The following is a 26,903-nucleotide window of genomic DNA, read 5'->3' on the forward strand; positions in this document are numbered from 1 at the left end:
ACACCAGGCTGGGATCCCATAAGAACACCCTGGGCTATGGGATGAGATGGGATTTCAATCCCTTCGATCCCAAACCAGGCTGGGATCCCATTGAGAGCACCCTGAGGGATGGGATAAGATGGGATTCCCAACCCTCCCACCCCACACCAGGCTGGGGTCCCATGAGAACATCCTGGGGGCTGGGATGAGATGGAATTTCAGTCCCTTCAATCCCAAACCAGGCTGGGGATGGATGAGAACATCCTGAGGGATGGGATAAGATGGGATTTCAGTCCTATCCACACCACACCAGGCTGGGATCCCATAAGAACATCCTGGGCTATGGGATGAGATGGGATTTCAGTCCTATCCACCCCACACCAGGCTGGGATCCCATGAGAACATCCTGAGGGATGGGATGAGATGGGATTTCAGTCCTATCCACCCCACACCAGGCTGGGATCCCATGAGAGCACCCTGGGCTATGGGATGAGATGGGATTTCTGACCCTCCCGCCCCACACCAGGCTGGGGATGGATGAGAACATCCTGAGCTATGGGATGAGATGGGATTTCCGACCCTCCCACCCCACACCAGGCTGGGGTCCCATGAGAGCACGCTGCACCCAGCTGAGTGGCCAAGCTCAGGGCCCAGCAAGCGACACCTTTGCTTTGCTGCTCCTGCTCTGACTCTACAGTTAAATTTCTGCCTTTCCTCCTCTTCCCAGTGCTGTTCCCACCCTCTCTCTCCATCCAAGAAAAGATTTCCTGAACAAACCAGTGGAAAAAATTGATTTTTCGCTTTGACTGTTCCCCAAGTTACCAGGGAAAATATTTTCTTTTTAACTAAACCAAAAATTAACAAGAAAAATCCAAATTTTCATGAAGACGCTTTATGGGAAGAAAGAAAAAAAAAAACATTTTCTTTCTGTGGAATTGAAGTTTTTTGTCATATTGGCTTTTAAGTATATTTTAATGCAAGAATATAATTATTTCCAACGCAAAAAGCACAGATTCCTTTCATTTTCCAAATATTTTTCTCTCCTTGCTGTTTTTCTCTCTTCTTATTAAGGAATGCATTTTTCAAGCAGCTGAGCTGCATCTTAAACAATTCCTCCTTTCATCTTGCCAGCATTGGGAAAATTTAAAAATCCCTCCTTCCTTAAATTGCCACGCTGTGTTTTGTCTCCTTTGGATTAGGTTTTTAAGTCGAAAAAGTGGGAGTTTTGTGCTATTCAAGAAAAAAAAAAAAAAAAGTGTAAAGATGCTGAACCTTGGGTTCTTTTAGGAGAATCGTGGAATATCCAGAGTGGGGAGGGATCCAGAGGGATCATTGATGCAGCTCCTGGACCCCGACAACCCCACCCTGGGCACCCCTGGAGCGCTGTCCAAGTTTCTCACCCATCCTTTATGTCCCCCATCCCTCATTCTCAGAGAATCATGGAATGTGCTGAGCTGGAAGGGACCCACAGGGATCATCAATCCCAAATCCAAACCCCGCCCAGACCCCACAACAATCCCACTGTGGGCATCCTGAGCTGGAATATCCACAGGGATCATTGATGCAGCTCCTGGACCCCCAACAGCCCCACCCTGGGCATCCCTGGAGCTCTGGCAGCCTCGGGGCCGTGCCCATTCCCTGGGGAGCCTGGGCAGTGCCAGCACCCTCTGGGGGAAGAACCTTTCCCTGAGTTCCAGCCTGAGCTGCCCTGGCCCAGCTCCAGAAGCTTTCCTTGGCACCCAGGATAGATCCTGGTGAGTGGGAGCATCACAACCCTTCAGGCTACACCCAAACCCCATGGAAAACCCAGCAGAGAACCAAATTCTGGGAGGGAGATGGGGCCTGGTGCCTCTGGAGGGGATTTTGGAGAGCTGCCAGCAGCTTTTGCTCAGCAGAGCTCAGCCCAGTCCAGGGTTTGCTCTCCCTTCTTCCCAGCGTCCCACCACGAGGGGGTTAATGGTGTTTGGGGCTGATGGGTAACAGGGCTGTCCCTGGGGGGCTCAGAGGGATATGAACCCCCCCTCTGCACTGCTGGTGAAGTCCTGGCTGAAAAACAACCAACAATTCCACACATAAACCCCACTTTTTAATTAAAATATCCTTTATGAAGGCAGCATAAACTCCAGTGCACAGGATGATGCTTGAGGCTTTAAATTGGCGTTGCAGGGAGAGCTTGGCACACCCGGGATGGGATTTCATGGGGGGCAGCCCTGCCCGCGGAGGGGGTTGGGATGAGATGGGCTTTAAGGTCCCTTCCAAACCAACCCAAAGCACGCCGTGATCCCGTGATTCTGAGACTGCCAGGAGGGCTCAGCAGTGCCTGCTCAGCACTTCCCAGCACAGGGGAAATCCAGCAGCCAGAACCCCAGGAGATGCTCCAGTGGACGCTGAGTGGTCAGTCTGGCACCAGCAGCCTCGTGGAAAAGTCTGAGCACCAATTTCTCCTGGCCATGCAAAGTAAACAGACTCAGGAAAACCCCTTTCACTCAAAAATGTAAATTACAGGAATTGTTTGCTTATATCTAGGAATGGAGCAAAATATTCAGGCTGGGAGAGCTGGGGGTGCTCCCCTGGAGAGGAGAAGCTCCAGGGAGAGCTCAGAGCCCCTGCAGGGCCTGAAGGGGCTCCAGGAGAGCTGCAGAGGGACTGGGGACAAGGCCTGCAGGGACAGGAGCCAGGGAATGGCTCCCAGTGCCAGAGGGCAGGGCTGGATGGGATCTTGGGAATTGGGAATTGTTCCCTGGCAGGGTGGGGAGGGGCTGGGCTGGAATTGCCAGAGCAGCTGGGGCTGCCCCTGGATCCCTGGCAGTGCCCAAGGCCAGGCTGGACACTGGGGCTGGGAGCACCTGGGACAGTGGGAGGTGTCCCTACCAGGGCAGGGGTGGTTGGGATTTAAGTTCCCTCCCAAACAAACCGTTCCAGGATCCCGTGATTCCTGGTTAAGCCCAGCCCTGCTCCACAGAGGTGTGTTCCCATTTCAGGCACTGCCCTGGGGCTCTGCCAGGTTTGCAGGTAAATCTGGGGCCTTTGTGCAGGGCTAGGACTCCAGAATCCTTGCGGTCCCTTCCTACCCTGGATAATCCCCGATTCCACATTTTATGTTAAATAAAGGAGCTGCCCTTGGCTGTCCCTGGTGCTCAGGGCAGCTGGAAGTGCCTCGGATTCCTCCTTCCCTGGTCCCCTCAAACCCTGCCTTTGGGACGAGCGACTCCTTCCAAAACAAACACGGAGAATTCTCAGAACTCATCTCAGCCGAGGAAATCCCCTCGCAGGGCTTGGGGTCACAGCTGGGGAACTCTGCTCGTTCAACACAGAGCCTTTGTCCGGGGAGCAGAGCCCGGCCGGGCTGTGCCAGGGGATTTCCACAGGTGCGCCCCGAGGGAGCTGCACTTCCCGGGCTGGCCAGGGGAGTGGGGTGACATCAGCCCCGAGAAGCCACCCCAGCTCCCACAGCAAAGAACTGGGAGGAGAGGGGGGCAGGGAGGCTCAGAGCAGCTCGTGGGTAAGCCCAGGTGGGGATTTTCTCCTTATTCATCCACTGATTAGGGGTCATGTTCAAATCTGATAAATCAGCACCATTTTCTCCGTTTTCCTTCAACCAGAAGAAAATCTTTTGCTGTTGAGGCTGAGGGAGGCAGATTTAGGGTTCTGTGGTGTTCCTGGGTGCCTAAAACCCCAAAAGAGGGAAGGGAAGGGAAGGGAAGGGAAGGGAAGGGAAGGGAAGGGAAGGGAAGGGAAGGGAAGGGAAGGGAAGGGAAGGGAAGGGAAGGGAAGGGAAGGGAAGGGAAGGGAAGGGAAGGGAAGGGAAGGGAAGGGAAGGGAAGGGAAGGGAAGGGAAGGGAAGGGAAGGGAAGGGAAGGGAAGGGAAGGGAAGGGAAGGGAAGGGAAGGGAAGGGAAGGGAAGGGAAGGGAAGGGAAGGGAAGGGAAGGGAAGGGAAGGGAAGGGAAGGGAAGGGAAGGGAAGGGAAGGGAAGGGAAGGGAAGGGAAGGGAAGGGAAGGGAAGGGAAGGGAAGGGCTCCATGGCAGCTCCAGCCCTCAGCCGTGGGGCTCAACAGGGAAGGTGAAGTCCAGCCTCAGGCACACCCCCAGTCATTCAGGAAGGGGCTTCACCCAGGCTCGAGGGAGATGAGGGTTCAGGACCCCAGTTCAGGAGATCCCATGGCCGGGCACCTCCACCTCTGTCACATTTTGGTGACGACAAAGAGGGAAGAGTTTGGATTCCTCCGAACTGCAAAGCGGAGCAGCCTTTGGGGCACAGCTCCACTCTGAGCATCCCTCTGAAGTGAAAAACAAGAGCCCTTCGTGTGGATGTGTGGGTTTTTTCCATGGGGTGGTGTAAAGGGAAGGTGCTTTTTAAGGTGGGAATGCCAGGATACTCAGATGTTTGTGCCTCCGATCATAATGTTACAGCCATAAGTGTTTTATTCCCTAAAGCAGTAAAGAAGGACCAGTTTTCCAAAGAGAAAATGTAGTTTTCACTGTACATGGCACTGCTTTGGGGATGTCAGTTAAGGTTTTTAGCTTTATATATCTTGGTACTGTTTTTCCCACTGGTTGTAAATAACTAATTAACTAAACCAACTAATTGTCCCCGTAACAGCACAGAGGGCTGGGCTGTGGATGGAGCATCCCCACCCCTCTGCTCTCAGGTTCCATCGTGGGAATGGCAGCAAGCAGGGAGCACGTCCCTGAGCAGACCCTGAGAGCAGCACAGACCCCACTCCCACACCAGGTCGATACCAGTCTCTGGTTCCATGATGTCAGATTGCAGAATGGGCACCCCAGGGGGGTGGTGAAGGTGACACCGAGCCACCAAGGAACCACAGCACTTCTCCTGCGGCGCTGCTGGCCAGCCTGACCTTCAGAGATCATGTTCCCTGCTCCAGACCACCACAGCATCCCTCAGGACGAGCCCAGTGGATCTTTTGATTGGCTCCTTGAGGAGCTCAGGCATTGACCTGGCTGTTTAATGGTTCTCCCAAACACAACCCCAGGAGCCTGTGCAGCCTCCAGCCCGTCCTTGGGGTGTCAAATGACTCCAACCTCCCAGCCAAGGGCTGGGGCCATCTGCTCACGATGGGGATTGATCCAGCCTGACAGAATTCCACGATTACAAGTAAAAAGCTGCGGCTGAAGTTACACGTGGAGTGACCTCAAGGCACTCAATTCCTCTCCAAGAGGAATTTGTTCTTCCAACAGAAAACTCCATGGACCCCAGCCCCAGTTTAATGTGGAGAGGTTAAGGCAGGACCATGCACGTCCCTCCTGAGGCTTCCAGGCACCAGAGAGGCTGCGAGGGTCTGCAGAGCCCCTTCCCATCAGGAGCCTGTGCTGGAAGGGCTGGGAACTCACCAGGAGCTGGAAACCTCCACAGCCAGCTCCTCCCGGGACCCCAGGGCCACATCCTGAGCTGGCACCACAAATCCTTCACGCGGAGAGCGGGGAGGGAAGGACTGAGCCCCATACCCGGCACTACTGAGCCCCGATCCCAAAGCCAGGCTCAAGGAACCCCCAGGCTCAAGGAACCTGCAAGTGCTGGATCCAAACCCTTTCCCAGGGGGAAACAAAAGGAGGCATCCACTCCCAGAGCTGTGGAGGAGAAACTCCAAGGGAGAGCAGGGGAGCCAAGCTGCCCCCAGCGCTCATGAGTTCCTTCCTGACAAGTGGGAATGGTGAAAAGAAGAAATTTGGCTTTTTCTGGTCTTCCCTGAAAGCCAAGGAATAAAATTCCAGCCAGGAGGCTGGAGAGCAGCAGGAGAAATCTCAGAGATGGTCCTGGAAGTGCTCTGAGGGGGAAAGTGATGGGACTGGGGAAGCCAGATGACTCTACAGAAGGAAAAGTGCTGAAGATGGCAGAGAGAAAGGCAAGAGCTCCAAGGAAATAAAAAATGAGGGGAAGAAGGAGCTAAAAGAGTTGACCTTTTGTGAATTTCTTATAATCTCACTCCTTGGTTGAGACAAAAAAGCATGGGATGGATCCAAAAGCTTTGAAGCCAACTGCATCCCCTAGAAGGATGGGCCTGGCCAGCAGCATTCACTGTGAAACCAATAAATAAGGGGCAAAATGAGTCAAGGAAGAAATTTTTATAGGGAAAAAGAGCAAAATAAGAGAGTGAAATAATGTCTTGAAAATGGCTGCACTCGGTGTAAAACATTTTCAAGAGATGGCCAGGAAAGGGAGTCTGATCCATTTGGGAGCTTGCAGAAGAGACCAGGCACCCTGTGGATTTATCTGCAGGAAAAGGTCCTGGCAGACACCTGGGAAGGAGCAGCAGGAAAAGGTCCTGGCTGCTGTGACACCAAAACCTTGTGGGAATGAGTCAGGGAGCACACGGAGCAGCCTGGGAGCACAGCCTGTCCTGCTGGCCCTGGGCACTGCCCTGACATCCAGACACGGAATTCAGGCATGGAATTCATTGCTGGGACCTCCTGGTGTGTCCCAGCCGGAGGGACACGGGCAGAGCCACAGGGAGTTTAAAATCAAACGCAGCACAGGTTCAGGATGGCTGGCACACTGCCTGGTGCTGGATGGCACAGAGCTTTGGTTTGTGTCTGCCATGCAGAAGGACACGGCCTGAGTGTGCCCAGCCCTCTGCTCTCAGAGAATGGCAGCAAACAGGAAGAGCAATTAAATTTTTTTAAGAAATAAACAGCAGCATTAGACCCTGACAGCGGCACAGACCCCGCTGTCCCTTGGCTGTGCTGGGACTGGGGACAAAGCCACCCCTGTGTGAGCACAGCACGAGGGGTGCAGCACTGAGGGCCCCCCGAGCTGCTCTGAGAGGGGCAGGGGGATTTTCAGTCATGGTAATGCTGAGCTGCTTTAATCAGGGCCAGGAAGGAATGCAAGAGTCCCCCTGAGCAGCCACAGGGAGCACCCAGTCCAGGGGAACTGAGGTTCCCATGGGACTGAAGGGAACAAAACCCATCCCAGTGGGTCCCAGGGGTCCCATCTGCTGCGGGAGGGTGACAGAGATTTACTGAGCCCATCAAATTTCTCATTCTGCTGCTCCTGAGTCGTGTCAGGCCACAGCCACGGCAGCGTTGGCCCTGTTTGGCTCTTTGCACCCCCCACTCCCTGCCCAGACCCGAGCTGGGCGCACAGAGCCCACAGCTGGGGCAGAGCTGAGTTCTCCTGACCAACAAGCAGCTCTCCTGTCCCAAAGCACTGATTTTCCCTCTTGCTTTGCTAGTTTGACCATCTGCTAGAAAGGTATTTTAAAATAAAAGCAAATTTCATCTGGTAACAGCAGAAAAACCACAAGCACAGCCTAATGAAAGCCTTTTTCTAACACACAGAAACCAAGACCACCCAACAGCAAGGGCAGAACTGATAAATCCTGCTGGAAATTGCTTGCACCAATTTGGCCTCCTCTGCAACACCCAGGAAGGATGGTCTTTAATTGCAACCCACACATTGCTTGTGAGATATTTTTTTTAAATTTTTAAGAAATAAACAGCAGCATTAGACCAGTGCTGAATTCCTGAGGCGCCTCTGGATTACCTGGAGCCGAGGTTTAGGATACACATCAAATTAAGGCCTTGCATCCATTCTGGTTTGAGCTATTTCAGTTGGGTGGGATGGAAATCACATGAACAAAACACTTCTTTTGTTCCCCACCCAAACCCCAGGCATCAGGAAAGACCTGCCCAGATCCTCCTCGGAATGGGAACAACCATCAGGAACATCATTTCCAGGAGAAGGCTCTGGAAAGATTGAGGAGATGCAGAGTGCACCTCTGTCACCTCAGAGACAGCTGCGAGATGGATTTGTGCTCTTCACTCAAACACCCGCTCAGAAAAGAGATCCAGGTGACTGCTGACTTCAAGACAGCTCAAAAATAGGAAATTTATGCACTCCAGATCTGGAGGGCTGAGTTTCATAACAGTGGCTGTGGAAAATAAACTGAAATCCAGCTCCATTTGCTCACCTCCAGTGGCACCTTGCCATCATTGTAACAACTCGACACGAGTGTGAGACACAAGAAGAGAAATAAAACGAGACACTCACCCTCCTTCAAAGATCTTGATCCTCACCGGCTCCCCTCGCTTGGTCACAAGAGCCTCTTCTTCTGATTTTCCCCTTTTCTCCTCTTCCTTCTCAGCTCTAGTTATATCTTTTCGACCTTCATTAGAAAGGAGCGAAGGCAAATGAACCTATCTCCCCAAAAGAGCAAAACAATCCATGATTACAGACAGAATCACTGGCAGGCACACACAGAGCAAACAGCCCCAGCAGAGCCAGCGGCGTCCCCAGCGCCGCTCCTGACACCAGGGGCTGGAACTGGGGCACCCCCCTAACAAATGGGGCCCTGCTGCTGGATTTGGGGCCCTGCGGGTTGTGGTGTTATTTACTGTGACCCCTGACAAGTTTTTTAATTGCTCCCTCCAGGTTATCCAGCCTTTGCCAACTGGAAAAATGAAGGATGAAGAGAAGTGTGGTGGCTGGGGTGACTCTGAGCATGTGGGGTCTCTGTTCCCAAATCTCCGTCCCTGGATAATCCTCTCTCTGCAATGCACATCTGAAAGGTCTGGAGAGGAGGCATCCGCAGAATTTGTGCACTGAACCTCCGGGTTTCCCCCACATTCGCACACATTCACACAAATTTGGATTTCAGCCACCCTAGCCTGACATAAATCAGCGCTCCTGGGTGATTTCCTTTCACTGCAACCCCGCTGCCAAGGGCGCAGCCCAGAGAAAGCCACAAAACCCACGGGAGAAAAGAATCCTCAACCTCCCCACATGTTCCCAGGGCCAAATCTGCTTTTTCACTGTTAAATTGCCACTCGTTGAGGGGGTTTTGTGTCTAAACCTTGTCTAGCCCAAGGTTTAAGTCATGCCCTGACACCTCACCTACACGATGCACACTGTTTGTTATAGGATGGACCTAAACATCAAAGCTGCCTCTGTGGGTGGGATGAGGGAGAGCTCCCCACACCTGGAATGAAATGTTGGGATGTTGCCCCTTAAATCCTAACTGGACAAACCCAGGGAGAGCTCCCCACACCTGGAATGAAATGTTGGGATGTCCTAAATCATGGGACAAACCCAGGGAGAGCTCCCCACACCTAAGGAATGAAATAATGGGATGTTGCCCTCTAAATCCTAACAAAACAAATGTAGGTGAGCTCTCCAACCTGGAATGAAATGTTGGGATGTTGCCCCCTAAATCCTAACAGGACAAAGCCAGGGAGAGCTCTCCACACCTGGAATGAAATGTTGGGATGTTGATCCCCTACAGCCCAACAGGACAAACCCAGGGATCTCCAGGGAAAGGAAAGCAGATGCCTTTCCCCCAGGTCACTTCTCACACAATCACTCTGACATTCAGCTGAATCCGTGTCCTGGATGAGGATCCTGGATCCATATCCTCACAGTATCTGTAATTGATGGAAACAGGCTGCAGGCAGCTGAGAGCAGTTTTTGGAGGGGTTTTGGCCTGCAGGCAGCCCCTGAAGCCTGAAGCAGAGCTGGTCACCCTTGGCTCTGGCTGGCAGGAGTGGCAGCTGCCCAGGTGACTCACCTGCCTCACCTCAGCCTTGTCTGTAGGGGGATGAATCACCCCAGTGGAGCCTCTTTGTCTCCCCTGGGTTTGGGGGAAGCCGCAGAGTGAGCAGCTCCAACAGAGTCCTACAGAATCCAGTGGGATATAACCCAGCCCCCCCAGCTGCTGGAACTGCCACGGGATGCTCAGCAGGAGGAGGGATGGACTCGCTCAAAAGTTGCTTTGCAGAACTGGGGTCAAGCATTTCAAATTTGCCCAGGAATTTCAGGAGCTCAGCTCAGAGCGTTAAATGCACCCAGGGCTGCTCTCTGTCCTTGGGGCCAGATCAGCCCCATGTCCACACCATCCACACACCCATCCTAGAAGCCTCCTGGGAATGGTCCCTGTGCTGTCCCATGTCCCTAAAAGTGCCAGGAATTTCATGACAAAAGGCCCAGAGCAAAACACTGCCAGGAACCATTTGAACCATTTAACAGCAGGAATGGTCTTGAGCTGGTGGCTGTGGGCATGGAGATGACAGTGAGGAAATCAGCAGCAGGAGACACTCAGAACCCTCAAAAATTAAACTTTTAGGGTTGTGACTTCACCTCCTGATAGGAGCTATGGGCTCAGAACACTGCTAGGGACAACCTTCCCAGGTTCACTGAGGAATACAAAACAATTGACTTGCTAGATGTAGCACGAGGTTTATTTATTGCAACTTTCGAAAGCACAAAAACATTGACAGATGAAAGGCACCAGAGAGCCAAAATCATACAGTCACTACTATCCCCTTTTACAATCTTGTTGGAATTTACAGAGAGTGCAAGCCCCAGTACAGTGTCACCAGCCATCCCTACATGCACGCTGGAGCCCGCAGCCACTCCGGAATTCCGGAATTATCTGCTCGGCAAATCCCACTGGAAATTTAAACCCCAAGCCAAGGACGGAGACAGCACGTACAGAACTACTGTTTGCTGCATGCAGAACTGTACAAAACACCAGAGCTTTTTTACATCTCCTGGGAGGCCGACTGACAACCTGGGGTTACATAAAGGAGGGAATCTCGAAGGGAAGGAGCCAGAGCAGGGTTAGCTGAGGGTTGGACTCCAACCCTGGAGTGATGCTACTGCTGCTGCACGTCCTGGCAGCCGCTGCTTCCCCACCCGTGTTTTAAACCCTGCACGGAGGATTTCACTCCCACTGATCACAAATTAGTGCTGTGCTTGGCAAGAATTCGATTTATCTCGGCTGCAGCTCTCAGGGGTTCTGCCAGCCACGCGGGGAGGAGGGCTGGGTTTAGGATCCGCTCTTTCCCAGGTGAACCGGGCAGGGTGAACTCTTCCTAACCCTAACCTGAACCTGCACCACCAGGCAGCTTGGAGGGGTTGGTTGAGGGAGTTTAGGAGGCTTTGGGGGAAATGCATGCAGTGAAATGTGGGTTTGGATGAGTGAGGGCTGAACCATTCCCGTTTAACCTCTCCCCTCAGGGCGGGAGGGTCTGGTACCTCTGGACACACACTGGGTGTGGGTTTTAGCACCATGGCAAAGAGCAGGGCCCAGGGCAGCACAGGCACTTCCTTTAGGGATTGAAATTGAGGATGCTATGGCACCACTCAGATAAAACCCTTGGAAAAAATAGTGCATAAATCTCAGCGTGGTTATTGCACTGCTCAGGCAATTATCTGCCCCTGTGTCCATAGAAATCTGTCTCTTGGATTTCTGCAGGAGAGTGATGGAAATGCTGAATAGAAATAAAGATTTATTGAATCAAAGCGATTCTACTGTGTATTTAAGACATATTTATAAGCAGCAGCTGCAGCAGCGATTATGATAAATTTAATATTCAGAGTTCATTTCATGACACAGAAATAAAATGAATAATCCATCAATATAAATTGACTTGAGATGAATATCAAATTGCAAAATCTTTAGAGCGATTCTGTTTGCTAATCTACATGAACATGATCTGGATTAAAGGGATCTGTTTGGTTCAGCACTAAGCAGGAAGGGTAAAGTCTGGCTTTAAAATGAGATACATAAAATTAGGCAGCTCACAGGAGGGTCTTAAAGACTTCTGTGCCCTTGTGGGCAATGCCTTGGGGGAGCTCTGCCCCTGGGAAGCCACTGTGAGATCCTAACTGTAAAACCAGGCATAAAATATCCTTAAGTACCTGGAAAAGCAGGTGGACAGCTATGGACCAAACGGACCAAACCACAGGGGTGTTAAACACAACGTGTCTGACCCACTGAGGCACTTTTATAAATGCCACTGTCATCCTTTGTGCTTCTTCAGGGGCCTAAATACACTTGCAAATCTCCCTTTAATATTTTTTAAATACTTTTAAGCATGCCTCTCCATGTTCATTAATGTGAGCTGAGCAGATGCACAACCAGACAGAATCCCATTTCCCCAAGGTAATTCTTTTTTTTTTTTTTTCATTTCTAACATGCAAAATGTAGGGAATAATAACAGCGTTTAAACAAAAAAGCCAAAAAAAAAAACCCAAACCAAACCAAAAAGCTGTAAAGCTGTTTGAAATATCAAGACAAATGCAAATGAAGTCTAATCCTTTGTGCTGGAGCAGTGATGGTTCGTGGGGTGGTGGTGGTGGTGGAGATTCCTACTTTTTGGGTTACAAAGCAAGTAGGAACTAGAGAACATAAACCTGGCCTCGGAGCAGGCTCTCCTGCCTCCTGGGATGGGGTTTCAGTGGCGTTTGGGTTCTTCACTCTAAGAGCTTCACCGAGAACAGGCGCTTCCCAAAGCGCCAGCGGGACGAGTAAACCCCAACCAAGCTCAGCACAGCCACGCCCCGGCCCTCAGCCCCCTCTACCCACGCATCCAAATGGATCAGGAGAAAGAGATAGGATTGCATTACCTCGGTCATTTTGGGCTTCCTGGAGCTGGCCGGGACCAGCCTGCCCGCCTCAGGCCGCGGAGCGGTGGCCATGGTGTAGGTCTCCTTGCTCACCTTCTGCTTGGACCTCAGCAGGGCCAGGGCTGCCTTGGTGGACACCCCGGGCAGGTTGGGGTTGTAGAGGCTGATGCACCAGCTGGCGTACACCGAGGAGCGGCCGTCCGCTTGCTGGGTGTGATTTGGCTTTATGTAGTTTAAATAGCACCAACTGACATTAGTGGTTGTGTGGAGACTGGGGAACTGCAGGACCTTCTTGGTGTCTGTGCCTTCCTGAGCCTTCCCCGCGCTGGCGGCGCCCTCGGGCACGGGGGCAGTGCTGGCAGGGGTTGGTGGAGGCTGCTCCACCGGTTCTTTGGAGTCTTCCTTCTTCACGGGCTGCAGAGGCTCCTGGCTGGGGAACTGTTTGCCAGCTGGCTGCTCGTACTCCTGCAGTGCCTCAAAGCTCGGGGAAGCCGACCGGGACACTGCCTGCTGGGAACTGCTCGGGGTTTCCTTTGGCTCTGACTGCTCCACGGACACGCTGGATGGTGTCTCAACCTCCACCCTGTCTTGGCTTTCTGCAAGGAAGTGAGATTTATCCTGCTTTTTCCCTTCCTCTATTGCACTGGGTGGCTTCACCACTTCCAGCTTATCTTCTGCTTCAGACACTTCCTCCTCCTTCACTCTCTTCTGCTGCTGTGTCTCCATCGTCAGCTCCAGGCTGCCAGCTGGGGACAGCATCCTTTTGCTCCCCCCAACTGTGGAGGGGCCCCCTTCCAGGCCGAGGACGCTGTCTGAGGGGCAGGTGAGGGGCATGTAGCCCTTTCTCTCTGGTAAAGGCAGGGGCACTCTCAGGTATGGGCTCTGGAAAAGGCTTCTCTGCTCCTCTGTGATCATCTGGGCCAGGTCAAAACCCAGCCCGTGGACATCAGCGCTGCACACCAGGGCGCCCTTGGGCTGGCGGTCATCGAATTTGGGGAGGACGATGGTGGAGGAGCTGCACTGGGACTGCGTGACCAGGATCTGGGAGAGCGTGGTGTACATGGCGCTGCCGTAGGAGGGCATGTTGGTCTGGATGCGAACGGGGACAACCAGGGACACCATGGGCTCTGTCCGGGTGGGGACAACGAGCTGGGTCACGGTGACAGACAGCGCGGGACTCGCTGTGCAGGTCAGAGGGTGCAACCTGCTGTCCGAGTCGTAATCCGTGCACGGGGACAGGCTGGAGCTTCCTGCTGCCGAGAACAAACTGGATTTGATCTGTGGCAAATGTCCACCAGCATCACCTGGCAAGTGGAGGGCAAACTGAGACTGGAGAGGCAGGAAAAAGGCTGAGGGGATCGGGGAGGAGCCAGGGTAGTGCACGGGCAGGAATGAAGGGTGCCTGAAGGACACCTCGGCGGGGTGAGACATCAAGGGAGGAGCGATGTGGAGCGGGCCCGGGTGGATCAGCGTTTGCGGGAGGGGCAGCGGCGGGGTCTGGAATATGGAGGGAGGGATCTGAGGCATGGAGAACTGGGCAGAGAGGATGTCGGACATGGTGTGCGCAGTGAAGAGCTCTGCAGACTGCCCCGGCTGCGGCAGGAGGTGCTGGTAGGGGAATATGGAAACCTGAGGGGCCATGAAGTGCTTCTCGTGCAGCGTCAGCTGTGGCACGGGGTGGTGGAACACCTGCAGAGCCTCTGTGTATGGCGGGCTGTAGGATGGCTCGGGGCTGTCCTTTGGCTGGCTCTTGTCACTCGGGTAGGTGCCGTGAGAGGGCAAAGGGGAGGACGTGGTCGGCTGATGGGGCAAACTCGTGGCAGGAGATTTACTTGAAGAAGGAGCTGGATCCTCCGTGTCCGGCCAGCCCAGCGGGGCCGGGTCTGGCTCGTGCTCGGGGTGCCTGGTGAGGGACGCCTGCCGCACCAGAAAGCATTTCCTCCTCTCCTGGGAGGCCGAGGAGGTGGAGGGGCCGGGGGTGGAGGCAGGGGTGGACGACAAGCTCCCGTAGTCGAAGGATTTGCTGCGAGTCTCTGACATCTGGGAAGGGTGGGACACGTTGGGCGTCTGCTCGGAAGCGGATCTCCGCATTTCCCTGGAATGGTGATGGTGGCTGGGGACCATCAGCATATGGGAGCCAACGCTGGGAGGTTTTGGGTGGGATTCGGAGGGCTGGCTACTCGACTCTGGCTTGGTGTGGTCATCCCGGTCAAAGGAGACGGAGTGGCTGGAGCCGTGGGATAGGCTGCTCTCCTGACTGGGGCTCCGGGTGAGAGAGACGGACTCAAAGCTGGACTCCCCGGAGGACTGGGCCATTTCTGCCAGCCGGAGCCGCTTCTTCTTGGGTGGGAGTTTCTCCGCAGGGAGCTGCGAAAGAGTCTGGCTCCTCTGCGGCCACTGGAATTCCTCGGTTTTCTCTGGCTCCTTCGGAGGAGGTTCTGGCTCTGTTTCTGGTCTGTCCGGCTCTTCCGTGACCAGAATCTCAGGGACCTGGATGTTGGGCTGGCGGACCAGCCTGGGCTGCAGGGAATGAGGGGGGCGGCTGTGCTGGGGCGTGGGCTGAGATGGGAACTGGGACAGGGGCTTGTCCTCTTCCAAGCTGCTGGGCTGCTCGATGGAATCTGACTTCTCAAAGGAGCTCGTGTGCTGGATGACAGAGATCTCCTTGGAGGTTGTTCTCCTCTCCTTGCCCTCCGCGCTCGAAGCTGGTTTGGTGTTCCTGGAATGGAAGCTGGCACTGGCCTCGGAAGGTGCGGATTTTCCCGAGTCTGCTGGTGACTTCATGGATTCACGGGTCAGGTTTAGAGCCACCTCAGACGAGGCCAGGTTTGCAAACTGAGTGCCTGGGCCGGTGCTGGAGGAGGGGGTGTCAGACACTTCGAAAGCTGGAGGTTCCTCGTCGTCCCCGAGGCTCTTCTCCTTCCGCCTCTTCCGCAGCGGGGTGAGCTCCAAGGTGCTGCCCAGCTTGTAATGCATCATCTGGGGCCACACGTCGGGATCCGCCGCGCTCTTCTCCGCCTCTGAGGAGGTGTGGGACGTGGCAGAGCGGGGCTTGGAGAGCTGCAGTTCTGAGCAGTAGTACTTCTTGTGGGCCTCGTAGTTGTCCCTTTTCTTGTAGCGAGCGCCGCACACGTTACACTCGTACATGAACCCTTTTGCCTTCGGGCCCTTGCGGGACTTTTTGGTAAGATCGCTTTCCTTGGTTTCAGGCTCCTCGGGAGGTTTGGGAACACTTTCTTTGCTGGCAGAGCCGACCTCCTCCGAGGCGTATTCCACTCCCAAGGGTAGCTCGATAGCTGGTTGGCGTTTTAGCATTCGAGGGTGGGAGGAAAACGCTTGGCTGCGGCTTAAGACTTCCGGCTCCATGATGTGATCATCGAATGAGTAACTACCTCTAAAGGTGTGTGGGGAGCTTATAGTGCATGCAGCAGAAGGCATTGAGTGGCTTCTTAGGAGAGGCACTGTCTCTGTGGCACTGTGGGATTGCTGAAGTGACAACAATGATTGTTCGGGCTTCATTTTTTCACCGTGGGACGCCAACACTTTCGCTGCATCCAGCTGGCTGCTGGAACCAGACTTGATATCGAACTGAAACGGTTCTCTGTACGCACCGGACTTTGGGGATTCAATGCTGCTACGCCTTGATAGGGAGCTTCTTCTGGGCTTCACGCTGTCGATTTCACTGGTATCCACGACAGCTTCGTTAATGGTAATTAGCTTAGTGATGTGTTCGATCACCTGTGTTCTAGGCACAGACAGTGGGACCATGCTGGGCTTCTCGTCGCCGGACAGGTGTGGGAACCCCTGGGTTGTGTTTGCAGCCAGCGCCGCCGTCCTCTGCCCAATCCTCCCACACTTCCCGAAGATGATCTCGGCGTAAGATTTGGCGTTGGTGTTGGGAGGGCTGATCTGCTGCTCCGCGCTCTCGGATCTGGAGAAGTACCCGGACTCCGTGCTGCCTTTGCTGCCGGGGCTCAGGAACGCCTGCTCGTCGATCACCTTCTTGCGCTCGCTCAGGCGCAGCGCCAGCTTCTGCTTGATGGTGTGGGTGTCCTCGGACTTATGGCTCAGGGCGTGCTCTGATGATGGCTCCACGAACTGGGAGCTGTCCTCGAGGGACTGGGACATGCTGGAATGGGACAACGAGCAGCGGTCGTGGCTGGAGCCTTGGCTCCCTGTGCTCAGCAGGCTGCTGGAGAGCAGGGTGTGCTTCTGCCTGGGCGACAGCTCCACGGCGTGACCCGACATCGCTGCCGTCTCCTCCTCCGAGTCCGTGCTTTCCCCTTCTGTCGGCTCCTCGAAGTCCTCCCCACCGATCCGCTCCATCTCCAGGCTCGATGGGTACATCTCTGCTCCGATCCCTGAGGCCAGCCCAGCTTTAATCCGGTGAGCATGGGACTTCCTGTGTTTGTACAAATTGCTCTTCGTCTTGAAGGAGAAGCCACATGGAATGCAAGGGTAGGGCCTCTCCCCGGTGTGGGACCTGATATGTTTCTGGAGCACGCTGGGCTTGGCGCAGGGCCTGCTGCAGTACTGGCAGATGTACTTGCCCGGCTTCTGGGGCTTCTTCTCCTTCTTGTGCACCTCCTCAGCTTGCTTCAGGGACACCTGGGCGGGGCGGGGGATGAAGACCTTCTGCACGGCCGGCATGTCCTCTGCGGGAATGATGGGCGGCTGGGACGGGAGGAGCTGGCCGTGGTGGGCGTGCAGCCCGGGGGACGGGAAGGAGCCAGAGGGCCCTGGCCTGACTGGATCAACTAGCTGCCATGTGGGACCTTCCAGGACATGCTCCGGCTTCCCCGGGGACATAAATGCTGGTGCCAGTGCGTGCTGCTGAAGCTGCGGGACGTGGGCGGGGTGGTCAAAGGAGGAGGGCTTGGGTTGTTTCTGGTGGCCGGGCTTCTCCTGAGGCTCCTCTCGCGGAACGGGCAAAGAGCCGGAAAAGTGCTGCTGCGAGATGATATCTCGGAGAGGGGTTCCTTGGGAAGGAGCAGAGCTGCCCTGGTACGTAGCTGGGGATGAAATACTGCCTTGGAAAGCCTCTCCTTTGGGAAGCCTCTTTCTTGGACTTTCCTCAGCCTTTTTTGTGCTCTTCTGGCTTTGTTCAGGATCCATGACCTTAAAAGGGTCTTTGAATGCTATTTCGGGAAGGTTTTGGCAGGCTTCATTTATGAATAATAAAGGTCTCCTCTGTAGATTCCCTGTTTTGCCTGCATTTGCTACGAAGCTGGAGCCACCAGGAGATGGTTGTTGATTTAAGATTTTACTAAAGTGTCACTAGTTGCTATTTGATTCAAAAAAAAAAACGTTTCAAGGTCAATAAAGTTCACATTGGTAACACATGACAAACTACTTCAAAGAGAGAAAACTTTCCAAAACTTTCAGTCCAAATATTTTCCTTGTGAACTTGGTTAAGGCTTTAAACCTTGCCATTTTATTTCAGTTGACAGTGGCAAGCCTTCAAAGTCAAGATGCAACCCACAATGTGTCTCTTGTTTGTTATGCAAACCTTTGAAAACTTGAGACTTTAGTGCTCATCTCAGAAAGATCCTTTTTATTTTTTTTTTCTCTCTCTCTCCTGTGCAAGGAAAATAACACTGAACGGTGGATGTCCCCCTGTGTCTTCCTTCTGTTCCACTTTGGAGTTCAAAAGCCTTGGAAAAGTATTTCCCACATTTCTGTAATTACATCCAAAAGAAAAACAGACAAAAAAAAACTACTTTAGCTTTTGTGTGTAAGTAATTAACCGCTGCTCATTCTTGGGGGGGGGGTAACAGTAAATATTTTGTACACAAATAATTCAGAGCAACTCATTGAATGTCTGCCTAAACCTAAACATAATTTGCACTCAGGCAAACCTCAGGGACTCGGTTTAATGCTCACAAAACCTGGCTCTGAGGCAGCAAACAAAGACAGGAACTTGAAACAGAGACAGTTTGGAAAAATGAATTAAAACGCTTTCAAACTCGAGTTCCTCTTAATCTCCTGCAAACATTTAGGGGTTTAAAGTTTTTATAATTGTATTTCCCTTCCAAACTGACTGACTCCAAAGCTCTGCCTCACACCTCTTACATCCCTGACAAATAACAAGGCGTCTTCTCTGGAAAAGAGCTGCTCTTGAGCTGTGCTAATCTTCAGTGCCACCTACAACAAAGGCAGGTAAAGAGGAGCTTTTATTGAACTGTTGCCTCTTCAATTTCCTGCCTTTTGTCACCAAACAAAGGTGCAAATCCAATTTCTGTGGCACACCTGTGGGGTGTCATCGTGAGCTGTTTCTAAAGGGAAACTCCCTTGAAATGAGTGTGGACGGAACCTCTCAAACCCTATTAACCACCCTGGTCAGCAAACACAGCTCCTGATGGGACATTCCGAGAGGGAATTGCACTGGAATTGCACCCTGACCTCAGTGGAATCAGCCAGTGTCCCCAGGAGATGGAGTGGAAATGGGTGGGATGCTCTGAAGGAAAAGCAGGGAGGTGCTTTCTAAATGAAATTAATTGATAGGTGTGATTTATAATGACAAATAAATGATTATCCTTCTTTCTGAAGGTACTGCCTGCCTTGCGGTGCAGTGCCTTGCTAGGACAGGATCCCACTGGATTAATCAGAGGAAATCACTCCAAGCCCTGTGCTCCCTGGGGATGGGGCTAAAGTGCCAGTCCAGCAGAGGAGGAAGGAGCAGGGGACTGAGATTTGAGCCCAACTTCCTCTAGAAGGGTGAAGAGCCAGCAGGAGAAACCACAAAGTCCTCCAGGGATTCCTCGCTCCTCATGCACTCCTACAGCCCTGTGGACTCAGTGAGAAAAGGGACCTGGGGTTTGAGGGGATTGAGCTGAATTTAGCAGTCTAATGATGCTGGGACACCCTGGGACACATCGTGACCAGCCAGACTTCACAAACTCCCTGAAAACTGTCTCCTCAGATGGCCCAAAGTAGGGTGCAAGTCCTTGGACACAACCCCCTCATGGAGAGAGGCAGGGACGCAGTGGGGACAATGGATCCCCCCATGAGGGCTCAGTTCAGGGACATGGGTTCTCCTGAGATGTCATTTTTTACAGGCTGGGTAAGTGGCTTCTCCTTCTGCCCACCTGTGACACCACACCTCAGGGAAATGACACTAAATCAGTCCTAGCCTTGAACTTCACCTTCCCTTTCCTCAAATCCAGGTCCTGCTCCCTTCCAGCACCACCTTCAAACCATCCCAGCACCTGCAGAGCACCTGCTCTTGCCCCGACTTGCTGAGGAAGTCAGGCTCATTGCTGTGAGAAGGATTTAATTACAGTTTGAAACCCCTTTTCAGAGAGCCCTCAATGCTGACTAACCCTGGCCGTGGTCTGGGCTAGACTTTGAGCCCAGCTTTTATTCAAGATCAAAGAAACTCGTGGAGCTGATTTATCACCTTGATTTCTGCTGGGCTTTGCCCCACTCGTGACACACTGAGCTTTTTAACTTGGGAGAATTGGATTTAAGAAGAGAACATTAACTGGGTAGAAGTGGATTTAAGCAGGGATTTTTTCTGCAAGAGCAGAGTGAGCTGTCACAAACTCAAATATTCACATTTAAGAACTCCCAACTGATCAACATTATAATACTGAATTTTCTCCTATAGGCCACATATCAATTCCTAAGTGTTTAATAATTAGGCTTGCAAAGAAAATTCTTGAGTTAATTCAATATCACCCCAAATGTTCAGACCATCCTCATTCTCCTCTGCCGAACACATGGGCCCCAGCTGATTTTTATTTTTTAGGAATTCTGCACAATTCAAGAACAGGCCAACAAACAACCACACCTGGCTGCCTACAGCAGCAAGCAGGGCCATTCCAGGCCAGTTCAGGCTACTCTGGACATCTTTATTCCATTACTGGGAATGAGGCTCCTGGAGTACCAGTGGCAAAGGATAATTCTCCTGGCTGGATGCAGTTAATCCAGGCTGAGACTTCTCCAAGGAAAATTTAACAGTGCAACAAAAAAAAAAAAAATGGGAGAAAAAAAATGAAGCCTGGGAGGGTTTCTCCACTAAGGATCCAGAGAGAAGGAAGAAGAAAAGGGGAAATTCATGAGGAGCAGCTCGGATCCCTGCTCTGGGACAGGGACAGCAGCCAGGGCACGGCTGGAGCTGGGCCAGGGCAGCTCAGGCTGGAGCTCAGGGAAAGGTTCTTCCCCCAGAGGGTGCTGGCACTGCCCAGGCTCCCCAGGGAATGGGCACGGCCCCGAGGCTGCCAGAGCTCCAGGGATGCCCAGGGTGGGGCTGCTGGGGGGTCTGGGCAGGTTGATCATCCTTGGTCCCTTCCAGCTCAGGATATTCCACGATTCTACAAGCCCACACTATTTCTATTCTCACTTCCCCTCAGCATCCTGAGTGTGGCACTGGAGCAATGGCAGCAAATCCTAAAGGAAAAAGCCCCATGGATTACAGGGCACACGGATCCCAGCTGCTGCCATGGCACGTCTGCAGCCCAGTCCAGGGCACAGGCACTAAAAGTGAGGATTCCAGCTTTTATTTCTATTCAAACAGGATTTCTCAAGGTCTCACTTGAAATGCAGTGGAGTGAACATGGCCAGAAACTCTCATTCCATTCCCAGTGCCAGGAACAAAGGCTGCCCCCCTGATGGAAGAAATCAGTGACAGAATTCCCTCTGACTTTAATGGGATCAGATTTTTACCCTAAAGCCTGGGAGAAAATGCTCAGAAAGATGTTCTTCCAGAAATTCGCAGTTGTGGGGATTCTGAATTACCTTATTATGGCTGAAATGGATTTGTGCAGAGGCCCAGGCACACATTTTCCCCCAGTCCTAAACCTCCCCCAATCCTAAACATCTCCCATTCCTAAACCACACCCAGTCCTAAACCTTATCCGGTCCTAAACCTCACTCAATCCTAAACCTCACTCAATCCTAAACCTCAGCCAATCCTAAACCTCAGCCAGTTCTAAACATCTCCCAGTCCTAAACTGCTCCCAGTCCTAAACTTCTCTCAATCCTAAACTTCTCCTAATCCTAAACTTCTCCCACTCCTAGACTTCACTCAATCCTAAACTTCTCTCAATCCTAAACTTCACCCAGTTCTAAATCTCTCCTAAACTTCACCCAATCCTAAACTTCTCAGAATCCTAAACTTCACCCAATCCTAAACCTCACCTAATCCTAAACATCTCCCAATCCTAACCCTCTCCCAGTTCTCCTGGAGGGTTTGAGGAAGAGCTGACTGGTTCCAAGCCTCTGGGACCATCACGCCACCCACACAAGCTCTTCCCCACCAGATTTGGGGTTGAAACCCCTCCTGAACGGGATGAGAAATGCTGGGCCTGACACCTGAGCTCCAGCTCTTCCATCACTGATCAGACACCAGGATTTTCCAATGACATTTGTGGGAAGTTGTCCCAGCCCTGCTTTTTCCATACTCTTCCAACCACAACAGCATTTTCCTCTCTGCTTACACCCAATTTTAGCCTGTTTATAGGGATGCCAGGCTTATGGAGAATGTCTGGTGGGCTGCTAGAAAATCTACCTGTTCATCGGTCATGATAATTGTGAAGCCAAATTTTAGACAGATTTCATGACCAACAATATCAAATATTAAAAATATACTTATTATATTAAAAATATACTTTAAATCTTGCAAATTTTGTGCAAGTGAGGGAAATAAGCACAGCAAAAGCTCCTTTTTCTATTCCACTGAGGGAACTGGCAGCCACTAAAATGCCATGTGGAAGGATCCAGCATTTACCCCTTTATAATTAGGGATTAATCAATCTGGAGATGCACATCTGATGAAAACAAATACTTCATTTTTTTTTTTTGTAGTAGCTGATGCCATCATGCCATCACAATCAGAAGCTAACTATTTCTTAATTACATTATAGGCATTTCTTGCCCTATCAGCTTTAGCCACACCATGCTGTAAATGCCTTAAAGCAAATAATCTAAAACTACCCCTTGTGGGTCCCACTACAGTGCATTTTTCACAGTTCTATTTCTCTAAATTTCTAGCCTTATTTACAAGGCCATCCTTTAAAGCTTGTTTCTAGTTCCATTTCTCTTCCAATGTCTGTCCTATTCTGTGGCATTTCTTATCTCAAGGTTTGCATACAGATGCACACTGTGTGAGCCTTCTATCAAACTTTTAGAATTCTCTACAAATTCATTTCCCACCGTCTTCCTCAGTCCTTACAAAAAACCTTGAGCCCATGTACAAAAACAGCTGAGAAGCACAGGGTGGAGAAACTGGAGCTGCTTGGAGGTCATGGAGATCCCAAATTAGCTTTGAACAAATGAAGTGATTGATGAAGAGAGGGATTTAATGCAAACAGCAGCAGGGGCAGATCCCCTGCAATCACCTCTTGTAACTCGACTCAGAGTTCACAGAATTCACAGAATCACAGAATTCACAGAATCACAGAATTCATGGAATTCACAGAATTCACAGAATCCCTGGGTTGGAAGAGACCTTCCAGACCATCGAGTCCAGCCCAGCCCCAACCCCTCAGCTAAACCTTGGCCCCCAGTGCCACATCCAGGCTTGTTTTAAACACACCCAGGGATGGGGACTCCACCACCTCCCCGGGCAGCCATTCCAGAACTTTATCACTCTTGCCATGAAAAGCTTTTTCCTGCTACCCAACCTGTATTTCCCTTGGGGCAGCTGAGGCTGTGTGCTCTGGTTCTGTCAGCTCCTGGAGAAAGAGCCCAACCCCAGCTGGCCACAGGCACCTTTCAGGAGCTGCAGAGAGTGCTGAGGCCACCCCTGAGTCTCCTTTTCTCCAGGCTGAGCACCCCCAGCTCCCTCAGCCGTTCCTCACAGGGTTTGTGTTCCAAGTTCTCATCAGCCTCGTTGCCTCCTCTGGATGCTCTCAAGCATCTCAACGTCCTTCCCAAACTGAGGGGCCAGAACTGGACACAGAAATATAAAAATGCAGCATTTGGGAGGACTCACAAGGCAGAAGTTTCTCAAATGAATTAAAGTGAAAGCAAAATAAACTGGACAAAGAAAGGCAGGTCCTGCTGCCAGGTGGAGCCCACTGCAAAGGGCAGGGAAGGCAGCGAGCGTGGAAGAAGCAGAGGTTACTCACATTGGGATGGGGAGTGTGGAATTTTGGTGCTGTCCCTCTCTTGTTTGCCCACGGCTGAGCTCAGTCTGTGGAAGGAAGAGCAGGCAGGGCTCAGAGTGAGCAGATCTTGTAATTCCACCTCAGCAGGAGCAGCCGGGGCCCTGCTGGAGACAGGCCCAGGTAACCACAGCAGGGCACACACAGTGCCAGAGCTGGGGAGCCCCTGGGGTGCACCCACCTCCCTGGGGTGCCACCATGCTCAGAGAAAACAGCACTGCGGGCTGTTCTCCTGCAGCCCAGGTGTTCTGCTGGAGCCCTGCTCAGTGAGAATTGGAGCCTTTCTGTGCTGCCAGGCACCGACCCCCAGGAGAACTCTGCACTGACCTGAGGCCGTGGAGAAGCTTCCAAAATGGAATGGCAGAACTGGGATTGTGGGGGTGGAGTTTGAACAGAAGTGTGTGATGTCACAGGGTGGGAAACTGAGAGTTTGGGGTTTAGAATACAGTAATAGATATGGGGCAAGATGGAGGTTTTGGGGTGGAGGCTGGGCCTCCTTCTCCTTCTCCTTCTCCTTCTCCTTCTCCTTCTCCTTCTCCTTCTCCTCCTCCTTCTCCTTCTCCTTCTCCTTCTCCTTCTCCTTCTCCTTCTCCTTCTCCTTCTCCTTCTCCTTCTCCTTCTCCTTCTCCTTCTCCTTCTCCTTCTCCTCCTCCTCCTTCTCCTTCTCCTTCTCCTTCTCCTTCTCCTTCTCCTTCTCCTTCTCCTTCTCCTTCTCCTTCTCCTTCTCCTTCTCCTTCTCCTTCTCCTTCTCCTTCTCCTTCTCCTTCTCCTTCTCCTCCTCCTCCTTCTCCTTCTCCTTCTCCTTCTCCTTCTCCTTCTCCTTCTCCTTCTCCTTCTCCTTCTCCTTCTCCTTCTCCTTCTCCTCCATGGGTTTGGGTGGTTTTGTGTCATTGGATGAAAAGCCCGCATTGCAGGTACGGGTGGTTGGTTATTGGGTTAAAAGTGAAAATAATTTAGGTGTCATTTCTTAATTGGACACTTTATCCCTAAAAGGCCTTGTAGAGAGAGATGGGGCTCCATTTCAGTGTGTTGGAGTGAAGTGCTGCAGAACTCAGGGTTTGTGGGACTGTGACAGAGATAAGAACTGACAAACACCTGAGTCCCAACAAGAAATACATCTCATGCATTTAATCCCGAGCCTGGTAAAAAAAGAAGATAAAACTCAACAGAGTTCCTCCTCTTGGATCAGGTATTTCTCCTGCTGGCCCAAGTATTCCCCCTCCTGGCCCAGTTATTCCTTCTCTTGGAGCAGTTATTCCCCCTCCTGGACCAGGTGTTTCTCCTCCTTCTAGGTGCATTCCACCTTCTAGACCAGTTATTCCCACTCCTGGCCTAGGTATTTCTATATTCCTCCTCTGGACCAGGTTTTCCTCATTTGACCCAGCTATTCCTTCTCCTGGCCCAGCTGTTTTCCCTCATGGATCAGTTATTTCTTTTCCTGACCCAGCCCTTCCACCAAAGCTCTTATTTAGGCTCAAGTTTTGCATTTACACCACTTCAGTTGCAAGGAAATCTTTCAGTTGCTCCACAGACCTCCCAGCACCTCCCAACACCTTTCCTGTGAGGAAAAGCTGGGAGAATTGGGGGTGTTCAGCTGAATAAAAGGTTCTGGGGAGATCCGAGATCCCCTTCCAGGGCCTGAAGGGGCTCCAGGAGAGCTGCAGAGGGACTGGGGACAAGGCCTGCAGGGACAGGAGCCAGGGAATGGCTCCCAGTGCCAGAGGGCAGGGCTGGATGGGATCTTGGGAATTGGGAATTGTTCCCTGGCAGGGTGGGGAGGGGCTGGGCTGGAATTGCCAGAGCAGCTGGGGCTGCCCCTGGATCCCTGGAGAGCCCAAGACCAGGCTGGACACTGGGGCTGGGAGCACCTGGGGCAGTGGGAGGTGTCCCTGCCATGGCAGGGGTAGCACTGGGTGGGATTTAAGGTCCCTTCCAACCCAAACCATTCGAGGATTCTGGAATTCACATGTTTGGATCCTCAGACTTGAGCAACATCTGCTGAGCTGCCATGGATCACTGAGGGGAGAAGAAAACCCAGGGCTAAACCGGAGAGATTTGGGTTCAGTTCCCACTTTGGTTACACATTTCCGGTGTGAAACTGGGCAAGTTCATCTCTGCTAGGCCTGAGTGAGTCCCCATTTCCAGATGGGGACACTTCCCTGTTCCACAGCTGGGCTGTGACTCAGCACTGAGTGTCTGAGGGGCCTGCACCCTCCGGGAAGGGAGAGAGAGACCCACCGAGATAAAGAGGGATCCTCTTAACTGGAAACAGATGGGGAGACAGCCAGGAGACTTTCTCTGCTCATTAAAAAAAAAATCCAGGATTAAAAGGCTGTGCTTATTCACTTTTATTTTTATCCCACAGGGTTTCTGCAGTTTTCCCTCCCACCTTTCCAGGCAAAGAAGGGCCCTGAGGAAAATACGAACAAACCCAACTCTGCATTTATTCAAGGCAAAGGGTTAATCTAGAGAATTTCATCACTTCAAAGAGGCTTTCCAGAAAAGCATTTGAGTCACAACAGAGAAATTATTGCAAAATCTGCATATTTGAGAGCTAAATATTCCCAGAAATATCACCATCAAAACTAGAAGGGGGGGAAGAAAAAAAACCATCAAGCCCTGTGCAGCCTGAGGAGCAGCAGCCACAGAAGGGCAGGGATGGAGCAAAGCATCAGCACTTCCATGAATTCCTTGGAGCCAGCACTCAGCTCTGCCCAGGGCCAGGGCCCTGGCTCAGCCTCCAGGCAGCCCCAGCTCCCTCCCAGCCCCAGCCCAGCTCCTGCTGCTCCGTTTCCATCACTAAAAGTGGGATTTGCAGCCTGGCTCCCAGTCCTGCAGGCACTGCCAGCCCACTCCCTTATTCCAGAGGGCTTCCCAGGGGTTTCTTGCATTTATAAGGACACGAATACTGTTTTCTTGCAACCAAAATTCAAGAAAATCAAGTCTCTTTAGAGACATTCAAGATGACCCTTGAGGTCCAGTGCCTGTGACTGTGAGGAATTCTGAGCATTCCCAGCTCATCCCCTCCATGGGATTGTGCAAATCCCTGCTGCTCTCCCTTCTCACAATTTAAAAGTCACTATTTAATAGTTTTGAACTACTCCTGCCTAATGATTCCTTCAGAATTCCTCAGGACTCCCAATCCCGGGATGGGGAGGCAGCTCGTGGTGAGCAGTGATTCCATCCAAGGCAACGTTCCTTGAGCACAGGGAAGGCAGGAATGGCCTTTCCCTGGGAATCTGTCCCCTGCAGAGACTCCAGGTTGAACCCGGGGATTGAGAAACCTCCCAGAATGTTTCTGCATCCTTTCAAACCACAGGAGTGGGGAGAAAAAAAAAAAAAGGAAGGGACAACGGCAGTTCAGAGGGAGTTGGAGATTCCTGCTCAACCTCAGGATTGCAGTGGGAAGGAGTGGATCCCACATCCCTGGATCCATGGCCAGGAGCTA

General features: G+C 52.1%; 1 protein-coding gene across 1 annotated transcript in view; it reads right to left on the minus strand.

Annotated features, from left to right (window-relative positions):
- The window catches only part of HIVEP3 (HIVEP zinc finger 3), a 74,673-nt gene extending 50,914 nt beyond the window's left edge, over positions 1-23,759 (minus strand). The window contains exons 1-4 of the mRNA XM_053998705.1: positions 23,637-23,759; positions 23,420-23,484; positions 12,348-18,025; positions 7,992-8,137 (exon numbers count right to left, since the gene is read on the minus strand). Coding sequence (XP_053854680.1) covers positions 7,992-8,137; positions 12,348-17,462 — 5,261 coding nt within the window. The 5' untranslated portion in view covers positions 17,463-18,025; positions 23,420-23,484; positions 23,637-23,759. The remainder of the gene's footprint in view (positions 1-7,991; positions 8,138-12,347; positions 18,026-23,419; positions 23,485-23,636) is intronic.
- Positions 23,760-26,903: the final 3,144 nt, after the last annotated feature.

The sequence above is a fragment of the Vidua macroura genome, chromosome 25, assembly GCF_024509145.1.
Source record: "Vidua macroura isolate BioBank_ID:100142 chromosome 25, ASM2450914v1, whole genome shotgun sequence".
Lineage (NCBI taxonomy): Eukaryota > Metazoa > Chordata > Aves > Passeriformes > Viduidae > Vidua > Vidua macroura.